General features: G+C 37.3%; 1 protein-coding gene across 1 annotated transcript; it reads left to right on the top strand.

Annotated features, from left to right (window-relative positions):
- Positions 1-1,319: 1,319 nt before the first annotated feature.
- Positions 1,320-7,135, top strand: fkbp10a (FKBP prolyl isomerase 10a). Its single transcript, XM_058654708.1, has 10 exons — positions 1,320-1,639; positions 2,654-2,799; positions 2,889-3,078; positions 3,168-3,313; positions 3,454-3,643; positions 4,550-4,695; positions 4,782-4,971; positions 5,188-5,330; positions 5,428-5,591; positions 6,091-7,135. The coding sequence occupies exons 1-10, from the start codon at positions 1,440-1,442 to the stop codon at positions 6,274-6,276; spliced, it is 1,701 nt and encodes a 566-aa protein (XP_058510691.1). The 5' UTR covers positions 1,320-1,439; the 3' UTR covers positions 6,277-7,135.
- The last annotated feature ends 5,579 nt before the right edge of the window (positions 7,136-12,714 follow it).

Below are 12,714 nucleotides of genomic sequence, written 5' to 3'. Positions count from 1 at the left end.
AGGCAATTTTACAATTCCCATACGTGACTGGAGTCATGGAAGCTGGGCCTCGGAGTCAGGAATTACACGTTTGCAGAATTCCATTAAATAGGGGGTGGAGGCGCAGGAGCCGCTCCTCCTCCTCTGCTCCTCCTCCTCCTCCTCCTCTTCCTTGACCTCCAGCTGCTGAGGCTGCTCCTCTGTGGAGAACAGACCCGACACACGTGCGTTAAGTGACCGAGTAAGAGAAGGGAAACCGCCGGATGTTTCCAGTCAGAATAAAAGCACAAAAATAGTGTCACTTTCTTCAGGGAGATAAACTTGTCAAAATAAAGTCTCATTATCAATTATTACTTGTTTTTCTTATTTTAGCAAATCTGTAATCAAGAAGCAAGAAGCAAGAAGGTCACAGGATTCGGATCCCGAATCTTTCTGTGTGGAGTTTGTCCTATTCCTGCTTCCTCCAGGCCCGCAGTCTGAAAACATGCAGATTAATGGGATTCATTTACATGTGATGGACTTGCAATTTGTCCAGGGTGTAACCTGTACTCCGCCGTTTATCCTATGTCAGCTGAAGTATGAATGAATGCCTTATTTTGTCAGTTTTTGTTGTCCCCTTCTTTGTCTTTATTTATGTGTAAGTGCACAGAGAAGTGGGGAAGAAAATCTGGTCAAATACCTTGTACGTGCACCCATACCTGTGTATTTTTCTCTATTTTCAGCATTTCTTTTTAATTTAAAGACAGCTTTTTGGGCTTCTTTTTTAACTTTATTGGACAGTGAAGCATGAAATGGGACCATGGGTGGGAACAAACTTGGGGTCACTGCAAATGGGCTCTTTGCCCTACGAGGTGTCAGCTCTACCAACTGAGCTATCCATTTTAAAACATGCAATTAAATCAGGTACCGAATAATCATGAAAGAATGTATTATTAATTAATTAATTATTAATTAATTAATTACGTATACCAAGATATGTAATCGAATAAACAGTACATTTTCACTATAAAATCTTAAATCAAAAATGTCTAAATCTAAAGAAACAGGCTGTTTATTTGTGAAAATGTAACATTTAGATTGTAAACCTGATTCAAAATGATTTGATTTGTGAGGATAATACCAAACAAATTACACTCCACTCAGCAAATGATTACATTCTTTACACTGATTCTGTATTATAATGTTATATTTCACAAATTATAGCTAGATTTATTCATTTGTCATCTCACTACATTTTCAATCGCTTCTTTGAGAGGGCTTTTATTTCTTTAGAGAAAACCGGAAGTACCGTATCATATTCCTGTTAACTTGATCTGACTGTGAAGTTCCAAACTTGTTGCGGTCCGTTTTCCTCAGTCTCCTCTTGAACCGCGTCACCGTCACTGGCAGACACTTAGCTCAGCTGTGAGAGTCTCCACACTTTAACTTATTCTCTCCAAACGTATTTGTCTTTTTTAAAAATGGATTTAGTTATATCTTCTTCACTTTTATTCTCCCTCCTCGTTGTCGCTGTGAATTGTCTCCCCGAGCCGTTTTTGGACGTTGTGGTCGATCGGTACGAGATACCGAGCGTTTGTCCTCGGGAGGTTGAAACAGAAGATTTTATCCGCTTTCATTTTAACGGCACACTGTTTGCGGACGGAAAGAAGTTTGACTCCAGGTGAACTGCGTCAGTTTTAATCTCCTAAAATGCAAAGTCAGCGTATTAAGGCAACACAGTAAACCTCACATATTATGAGACATGCAACAACATTATATCATCGTCATGCATCACGCAGAGAGGTTACAATGTTTCCACTGCTGATTTAAATGCACTGTAAGGACGTGTTTCCTCTCCTGCATGCACATGGAAACACTCAGTGTATTAAAAACGTGAATCTGACTGTGATGCATGAACAACTGACTGCAGCTGAGATAACAACTGCAGACGTGTCAGCCACACATGGACTCATTTAATCTGCAACTTCATTTTGAAAACTGGCCATTAAAAATGCATGATTTTTGTTTCTCCACTGATATTCATGCTTTCTCAAAGAGCTTTTCTTTGCTTAAGTGGTCTATAATTGCTGCCTTGCATCAGACAACCCTGTGTTTTTGCGTTTGAATGAAGCTGAGCTATCATAGACGCCTTTAAATTATATTTTCCACATTGATGGAATATTGGGTGCTGACTTTATCACACTTCTGAGTGTACCAAACACTGCTAAAGACTGCTAAATCTGCTAATAAGTGCTAAATCAGGACCTCATTCTGGCAGTTTTAGTCGCCGATTATCATTAAGATTACAAACATCTTACCAGCTGCTTTCAGATGTGCCCTTAACTCCAGATATTATCTGAACAGGGCATGTGTACAAACCCACGTTTCATGAGGAGAAACTCCTGAGAATCCACAAATAGAAAATGGTTGAGTGTCTCCTTTGGACCCCAACCCCCTCTCCCAAATCTTCTGAAGATGCCGTGTAGAATGTTTGGGTAACCCTGAATCTGTAGAGTTCATATCTAAAAAAATGGAACACTTCCTTCCTGCATGTTAAGCTTTCATACTGTAGTGCAAGGAGGAAAGAAGCACCGTTCTCTCTGCTGTAATTCAGAGATTACTTTGAAGTTGCTTTCACTGTTTTTCTTCATGACGTACTGCCTGACCGACATTTCTACTGACTCCTCTTTCACAGTCATGACCGAGGCAAAACCTTCGTCAGTCAGGTGGGCCTGGGCCGACTCATCACAGGAATGGACCGCGGCCTTCTGGGCATGTGTGTCAATGAACGCCGGAAGATCACAGTCCCTCCCCACTTGGCCTATGGAAACGTAGGAACAGGTGAGACTGATGAAAACGATAGTAAATGCCATCACGGCACTTGTGTTGGTGATGTTGTTACCTGATGACGATCCATACGGTCACATCAGGTGGTATCATCCCTCCGGACGCTGTGCTGGTGTATGACATTCTCCTGCTGGACATATGGAACACCGAGGACAAGGTGGAGACCCGCACCGTCAGCAAACCTGCCAGTTGCAAGCGCACAACTGTGGCGTCGGATTATGTGCGGTATCATTATAACGGCACCCTGTTGTCGGGGGAAACCTTTGAATCCAGGTGAGTCTGTTTTCTTTGTCACGTTCTGTGAACTCACATGCAGTTCTGTATCTGTCCCTTTGAAGACGTTTGACCTGTGCTTAATTCAGTCACTCAGGGAATTCAACATACAACTCCTACTTGGGACAAGGAGACCTCATCAAAGGTATGGACGAGGGTCTCCTGGGCATGTGTGTCGGTGAGAGACGGATCATAATCGTCCCGCCCTTCCTGGCGTATGGAGAGACTGGCTATGGTAGGAATTAACCACCATCCAGTGGTTTCAGTCTATCTTTTTTATGCTATAAAAACTGAATGTTTGACAACTATGGACCCGCACTTCTCATGTATAAGCAAACTCCAAGCATTATTTTTTTTTTCTCCCCCCCTAAACAGGAAGTCTGGTTCCTCCTCAGGCCACACTGGTGTTTGAGGTGCTCCTGGTTGATGTGTTCAACCCCAATGACGATCTAATCGTGGAGGTGAAGGAGGTACCCAAAGGCTGCACCCGCCGTACGGTGACTGGCGATTACATCCGATATCACTACAATGGTACCTTCCAGGATGGCAAGGCCTTTGACTCGAGGTAAACCTAAGGGTTCAGCACTCCCAAGAAGCGATGAAGTTGACTGGTGCTTTTCCATTATTCACTTCTAGCACTACTCTCTTCGACTCTACTCTGATGTTTTTGCTTTTCCATTACTGATAGTACCTGGTGCTTTTTTTTGGTTCCTGCTCTGGTGAGGTTCCAAGCGAGCTGAGCAGATACTAAAATGTGGCATCAACACTGATTGGTCAGAGAGTGTCGTCACTGGAAGAGTCATGAGTGCGACGTCCGACACAAGAATCAAACCGAACAATGTCCAAAGTGTAGATCCATTAAAAAGTCTTAAAAATCCCAGAAGATATGCGTTAATCTCCAACATTTAGCAAGGAAGTGTTTAAAATGTCACTGTTTAACAGAGGAGTCTAGTAACAGCACTGCTGAAAGCCGGCGATCGTGAGCCGAATCACAACCCGTCCGGCCGTATTTCAGTTCAGTGACTGTGTCAGACCGAGTCTGTGCTCCGGTCATGCAGGAAGTACTGAACTCATCTTTTTAATGAACTGATTCTAATGATTCAGCACACAGAAAACAACCGCTTTGCCCGTCACTAGTTTGTGTTTGCTGCTATTATGACCCTGTCCACATTGAGGAGGAAGTATAGTATTGGAAAACGATGTGCCTGATACCAAAGCAAGTAGAGTGGAGTAGTGCCAGAACTCTATCATGGAAAAGTCACATTAAAAGGAGTGGGGCTGTGTGTAAAATAGTGGCCTTCAGTGTTCAAAACAAGTACTGCAATCCAAATTTAAAATATTGGACAGCGGGTCCTTCACCTCGCCAGACTCCAGGCTCTTGTGGGTTGCCAAATAATTTCCAAAACACAGAAATGACATTTACATACACAAAATGTACTTTAAATAATGACTGTGCCTCTTTCCTTGGCAGCTACCAGCGAAATAGCACTTATAACACGTATGTCGGGAAGGGATACGTGATCCAAGGCATGGACAAAGCGCTGCATGGGCTGTGCATAGGAGAGAAAAGGAGGATCACAGTTCCCCCTCACATGGCATATGGAGAAACCGGGGTCGGTGAGTTTGATGAAGGTCCTTCGCATCACATGTGCCGTGGAACAAACATAGCCACTGATTCTGTGCATTTGTTTCTCTGGCCACAGGAAAAATGATTCCTGGCTCGGCTGTGTTGGTCTTTGACATTCATGTCATCGACTTCCACAACCCCAAAGACCCAGTCGAGATCAAGGTTACCTTCAAACCTCAGGACTGCAGCTTGACGAGTGAAGCCAATGATCTGATTCAGTATCGTTACAATTGCTCTTTACTGGACAGCACCCTGCTGTACTCCTCGTGAGCCCCCTCTGCTGTTCACTCTGCTACACTGCATCCTTCTCCACCTCCTGGTTAATGCATGTAATCATTGCTGGCTCCTTGTCTGACAGATTCCAGTGGAACTGCATTAAAACAAATGTCATTAATGTATCGTTGACAACAGCACATAAGCCTGCATGTATTCATTTAGCTTGGATTATTGCTGTGGTGACGTGTTGGCGTGTCATTTCCCAGAGATCAGTACGACTCACCTTCCACCGCGACGCTCGGGGCCAACCAGGTGATCTTAGGTCTGGAGAAAGGTTTGAGTGGCATGTGTGTGGGCGAGAGGAGAGAAGTGATCGTTCCTCCTCACTGGGGACACGGTGAAGATGGAGGTCAGTCAGTGGAACTGCTCAGCTCACAATCCGAGCATACTTTTCCCCTCTTCAACCTGAGTCATATTTTCTCTCCTCTGTCTTGGGGGTTTTGTAGCTGGAGAAGTCCCCAAGAGTGCAGTGCTCTTCTTTGAGCTGGAGTTGATGGATCTGCAGAAGGGAGTACCTGAAGGCTTCATGTTTGTGTGGCTAGCAGACAGCCCTGACCCACTCTTTCCTGCTATGGACCTCAATGGTGACAAAGAGGTCCCTCTAGAGGAGGTAAGCGGACTTTTATGCTAAATGGGAGCATGTTAGTCCCTGTTCAGTCCCTGGTATTGACATCCGCACACAGACTTTAGTTCAGGGGTCTCAAACTGAGCTTGGTCAGACGGTCAGGTGAAAGAAGTCCAACTGTGTGGGAAAAACCAACTGCTCAGTTGGGGTGGGCGATATGAGCTCAACATGATATCACAATATTCAATCATATTACACATGATTTCAAATTAAAGGTGTTTGTTTTGACAATGATAGTTAACTTTCATGATGCTAAATTAATCTATAAATATCAAAAAAACAGGCCGCGAGTTTGAGACCTCTGCTTTAGTACGACTGGCATTAAATCTGCATCCTGGCTGCGTGTCCTTGGATCTGGTGTCCCCGCCCCTTTATTTAAATGCACGCTGCCCATGATTGGATCACCAAGGATAGATGTTAATACTAAAAGGTTCTCTGGTAAAAAGTCATTCTAGTCATTCTAACTCCTCTAATGTCTCTCCAGTTTTCATCCTTCATCATGATCCAAGTTAAGGAAGGCACGGGTCGTCTCCGGCCGGGGGTCGATGCCGACAGCATCGTTAAGGAGATGTTTGATAACCAGGATCAAAATAGAGATGGGAAGATTGTGGAGTCTGAACTGCAACAAACAGATGAGGCGACTGAACAAGCGAAACGAGACGAACTCTAAATCAGTGATGATAAGAAACACGCCTGCATTGGCTCAGGTCAACTCTGTCGTCCTATCAACCTTTGAGTATGTTTCAGAAACCTAAGGCCTAAATTAAGACAGTGCTTTCCTAGATTATATAAAGTCTAATGACATCTCATACCGACTGCAGTAGACACCAGTAATTTGAATATTGACCTTAATCTGAATAAGACATTATCTCGATTTGGTGTTAACATTAGTTATGTTATAGGACTATATAATCTGATTAAGATGTTTACATGTCTACATAATGTGGCTTAAATCTGGTTATTGCTTATTTATTGCTAACCTTATTGGGGTTAAATGAATCAGCTCATTCCGTTTTACTTTTTTGTGTTATTCAGACTATTGTCTTAATCTGGTTAACCTCGGAACATTGGCATGGATGCTAATATTTTGAAGTCCTTATTCTGAATAAGACGTTTTGATTTTGATATGCTAAGTTTATGTTCCGAACCCATTACTGTTTACACGTTAGTCTGATGATGACTCAGGTTTCACATGATGCTAATTTGATGTTTATAGGTCAACATAATGTGACTAAAATTGTAGTATTCCACTTTTAAATCTGATTATGGCTCATTCAGAGCAACATGTCTTTTTAATGGCAGTGTTTTATTCATACTTAAAAATGTGAAAAGGTAAAAAATAACTCAAAAGAAAATACACTTGTTTTTTTAATGAAGAGGGCCCTGGTTGACCTGAAAAAAACTACCTAAGAAACATGAGCCCATCTTCAAAAATATACAATTTTCTGTAAAAGTGTTCACATGAATACAGTCAATGTTGCACCTCACACTTTTTTCTAAAAAAAAAAGATTAAAAACCACTGGTTGTACTTTTGTAATTTCCCTGTTCATTTGTACCATAAAAGGAAATCTATAATAGACATTTATGACGACTTTTTGTAGATCTTCAAATAAAGTTTTTTTTTTTAATTAAGAGACAACTGCCTTTTTTTTCCTTTTTACTTATGGACAAAGTGTATGTATGTGTATTGAGCAGCAGATTTCAATCTGTCCTTTTTTGTAAAGGAATCAAGAGAGTTATTTCTGACAAGTTGGAACGTGAAAGTTTGGACTTAAGTATGTGTGCCTTGCTGCAAGCGGCACATTGTTCACAAATGTCTGTCTCAAAGATAAAAGGTAATGGTTTGCTGAACACTAGTGAAATATTATTTTCAAAAATGACAGTTAAGAAGTAGGTGTTGAGATTAGGAGAAAAAAAAATCTACTTTATTCTTTTCTTGAGGTAGCACTTAATTCTTAAAATACAAGTCAACTCTGAAATTAAAGATCGAGATATTTCTGTTTATTTAACCCAAGTGTAATTGATCACCACTTTCTAGAACTGTTGTGTTACGTAATCAAGAGAAAAAACTGTTTAAACTAGAAAATTATGTGGCAAAATTTTGATCGTGCCTGATTCTTGCTTCCGATTTTGGGTGGATTGTACCTTTTAAAACTTGAAATATTTAGACAAAGTGGTATTTTAAGAAAAACTGCAAGTCATGAAAAAGAAAACAACACACAGGGTTAGACAACAACCATAGCAACGTTTTTATGTAAGGAATTTTACAGAGCACTCTAGGGAGTTCTCAATTGAATGCGTTGCTGGAGAAGGCACTCCATGACTTTTTTGGACGGAATACTAAAGTATGACTTTTTTATCACATTTTGGACGACATACTATACTATGACTTTTTTATCACATTTTGGACGACATACTATACTATGACTTTCTTGACTCCTTTAGGAAGACAGACTATTCTATGACTCTTTTGTCTCATTTTGGACGACATACTATACTATGATATTTTTGACTGATTTTGGACGACATACTATACTATGACTTTTTTGACTGATTTTAGACGACATACTATACTATGACTTTTTTTATTTTTGATTCAACGACATACTATACTATGACTTTTTTGTCTCATTTTGGACGACATACTATATATACTATGACTTTTTTGACTGATTTTAGACAACATACTATACTATGACTTTTTTGTCTCATTTTGGACGACATACTATACTATGACTTTTTTGACTGATTTTGGACGACAATCAGTCGACATACTAAACTATGACTTTCTTGACTGATTTTGGACGACATACTATACTATGACTTTTTTGTCTCATTTTGGACGACATACTGTACTATGAATTTTTTGACTGATTTTAGACGACATACTATACTATGACTTTTTTGAGTTATTTTGAACGAGATACTATACTATGATATTTTGGACTGATTTTGGACAACATACTATGATATTTTTTACTTATTTTGGACCACATACTATACTATGACTTTTTTGACTGATTTTCAATGACATACTATACTATGATTTTTTTGACAGATTTTGGACGACATACTATATACTATGACTTTTTTGACTGATTTTGGACGACATACTGTACTATGACTTTCTTGACTGATTTTGGACAACATACTATACTATGACTTTTTTGACTGATTTTGGACGACATACTATACTATGAATTTTTTGACTGATTTTAGACGACATACTATACTATGACTTTTTTGAGTTATTTTGAACGAGATACTATACTATGATATTTTGGACTGATTTTGGACAACATACTATGATATTTTTTACTTATTTTGGACGACATACTATACTATGACTTTTTTGACAGATTTTCAATGACATACTATACTATGATTTTTTTGACAGATTTTGGACGACATACTATATACTATGACTTTTTTGACTGATTTTGGACGACATACTGTACTATGACTTTCTTGACTGATTTTGGACAACATACTATACTATGACTTTTTTGACTGATTTTGGACGACATACTATACTATGACTTTTTTGTCTCATTTTGGACGACATACTATACTTTGACTTTCTTAGTCATTGTATAGTATTTTGAACGACATACTATACTATGATATTTTTGACTTATTTTGAATGACATACTATACTATGACTTTTTTTGACTGATTTTGGACGACATACTATACTATGATATTTTTGACTTTTTTTGGACGACATACTATACTATGACTTTTTTGTTTCACTTTGGACGACATACTATACTATGACTTTTTTGACTGATTTTGGACGACATATTATACTATGACTTTTTTGACTGATTTTAGACGACATACTATACTATGACTTTTTTGTCTCATTTTGGACGACATACTATACTATGACTTTTTTGACTGATTTTGGACGACATACTATACTATGATATTTTTGACTGATTTTGGAAGACAAACTATACTATGACTTTTTTGACTGATTTTCGACGACATACTATACTATGACTTTTTTGACTGATTTTCGACGACATACTATACTATGACTTTTTTGACTGATTTTCGAAGACATACTATACTATGACTTTTTTGTCTCATTTTGGACGACATACTATACTATGACTTTCTTGAGTTATTTTGAACAACATACTATACTATGACTTTTTTGTCTCACTTTGGACGACATACTATACTATGACTTTTTTGACTGATTTTGGAAGACATACTATACTATGACTTTTTTGTCTCACTTTGGACCACATACTATACTATGACTTTTTTGTCTCATTTTGGACGACATACTATACTATGACTTTTTTGTCTCATTTTGGACGACATACTATACTATGACTTTTTTGACTGATTTTGGACGACAAACTATACTATGATATTTTTGACTGATTTTAGAAGACATACTATACTATGACTTTTTTGACTGATTTTGGACGACATACTATACTATGACATTTTTGACTGATTTTCGAAGACATACTATACTATGACTTTTTTGTCTCATTTTGGACGACATACTATTCTATGACATTTTTGCCTTATTTCGGACGACATACTATACTATGACTTTTTTGACTGATTTTCGACGACATACTATACTATGACTTTTTTGACTGATTTTGGACGACATACTATACTATGACTTTTTTGACTGATTTTCGAAGACATACTATGCTATGACTTTTTTGTCTCATTTTGGACGACATACTATATACTATGACTTTCTTGACTGATTTTGGAAGACATACTATACTATGACTTTTTTGTCTCACTTTGGACGACATACTATACTATGACTTTTTTGTCTCATTTTGGACGACATACTATACTATGACTTTTTTGTCTCATTTTGGACCACATACTATACTATGACTTTTTTGACTGATTTTGGACGACATACTATACTATGATATTTTTGACTGATTCTGGAAGACATACTATACTATGACTTTTTTGACAGATTTTCGACGACATACTATACTATGACTTTTTTGACTGATTTTGGACGACATACTATACTATGACTTTTTTGACTGATTTTAGACAACATACTATACTATGACTTTTTTGTCTCATTTTGGACGACAAACTATACTATGACTTTTTCGACTGATTTTTGAACGACATAATCAGTCGACATACTAAACTATGACTTTCTTGACTGATTTTGGACGACATACTATACTATAACTTTTTTGTCTCATTTTGGACGACATACTATACTATGAATTTTTTGACTGATTTTAGACGACATACTATACTATGACTTTTTTGAGTTATTTTGAACGAGATACTATACTATGATATTTTGGACTGATTTTGGACAACATACTATGATATTTTTTACTTATTTTGGACGACATACTATACTATGACTTTTTTGACAGATTTTCAATGACATACTATACTATGACTTTCTTGACTGATTTTGGACAACATACTATACTATGACTTTTTTGACTGATTTTGGATGACTGACTATACTATGACTTTTTTGACTGATTTTGGACGACATACTATACTATGACTTTTTTGTCTCATTTTGGACGACATACTATACTTTGACTTTCTTAGTCATTGTATAGTATTTTGAACGACATACTATACTATGATATTTTTGACTTATTTTGAATGACATACTATACTATGACTTTTTTTGACTGATTTTGGACGACATACTATACTATGATATTTTTGACTTTTTTTGGACGACATACTATACTATGACTTTTTTGTTTCACTTTGGACGACATACTATACTATGACTTTTTTGACTGATTTTGGACGACATATTATACTATGACTTTTTTGACTGATTTTAGACGACATACTATACTATGACTTTTTTGTCTCATTTTGGACGACATACTATACAATGACTTTTTTGTCTCATTTTGGACGACATACTATACTATGACTTTTTTGACTGATTTTGGACGACATACTATACTATGATATTTTTGACTGATTTTGGAAGACATACTATACTATGACTTTTTTGACTGATTTTCGACGACATACTATACTATGACTTTTTTGACTGATTTTGGACGACATACTATACTATGACTTTTTTGACTGATTTTCGAAGACATACTATACTATGACTTTTTTGTCTCATTTTGGACGACATACTATTCTATGACATTTTTGCCTTATTTCGGACGACATACTATACTATGACTTTTTTGTCTCACTTTGGACGACATACTATACTATGACTTTTTTGTCTCACTTTGGACAACATACTATACTATGACTTTTTTGTCTCATTTTGGACCACATACTATACTATGACTTTTTTGACTGATTTTGGACGACATACTATACTATGATATTTTTGACTGATTCTGGAAGACATACTATACTATGACTTTTTTGACAGATTTTCGACGACATACTATACTATGACTTTTTTGACTGATTTTCGACGACATACTATACTATGACTTTTTTGACTGATTTTGGACGACATACTATACTATGACTTTTTTGACTGATTTTCGAAGACATACTATGCTATGACTTTTTTGTCTCATTTTGGACGACATACTATATACTATGACTTTCTTGACTGATTTTGGAAGACATACTATACTATGACTTTTTTGTCTCACTTTGGACGACATACTATACTATGACTTTTTTGTCTCATTTTGGACGACATACTATAGTATGACTTTTTTGTCTCATTTTGGACCACATACTATACTATGACTTTTTTGACTGATTTTGGACGACATACTATACTATGATATTTTTGACTGATTCTGGAAGACATACTATACTATGACTTTTTTGACAGATTTTCGACGACATACTATACTATGACTTTTTTGACTGATTTTGGACGACATACTATACTATGACTTTTTTGACTGATTTTAGACAACATACTATACTATGACTTTTTTGTCTCATTTTGGACGACATACTATACTATGACTTTTTCGACTGATTTTTGAACGACATAATCAGTCGACATACTAAACTATGACTTTCTTGACTGATTTTGGACGACATACTATACTATAACTTTTTTGTCTCATTTTGGACGACATACTATACTATGAATTTTTTGACTGATTTTAGACGACA

This window comes from Solea solea, chromosome 16, assembly GCF_958295425.1.
Source record: "Solea solea chromosome 16, fSolSol10.1, whole genome shotgun sequence".
Lineage (NCBI taxonomy): Eukaryota > Metazoa > Chordata > Actinopteri > Pleuronectiformes > Soleidae > Solea > Solea solea.
This window is presented reverse-complemented; position numbering and strand designations above follow the sequence as displayed.

Bases quoted from the DNA above. Each gene is read 5' to 3' on its own strand.
- fkbp10a (XM_058654708.1), top strand. From the start codon at position 1,440: ATGGATTTAGTTATATCTTCTTCACTTTTATTCTCCCTCCTCGTTGTC. The intron at 3,314-3,453 runs GTAGGAATTAAC...CCCCCTAAACAG, and splicing joins GTATGGAGAGACTGGCTATG to GAAGTCTGGTTCCTCCTCAG. The intron at 5,592-6,090 runs GTAAGCGGACTT...ATGTCTCTCCAG, and splicing joins AAGAGGTCCCTCTAGAGGAG to TTTTCATCCTTCATCATGAT.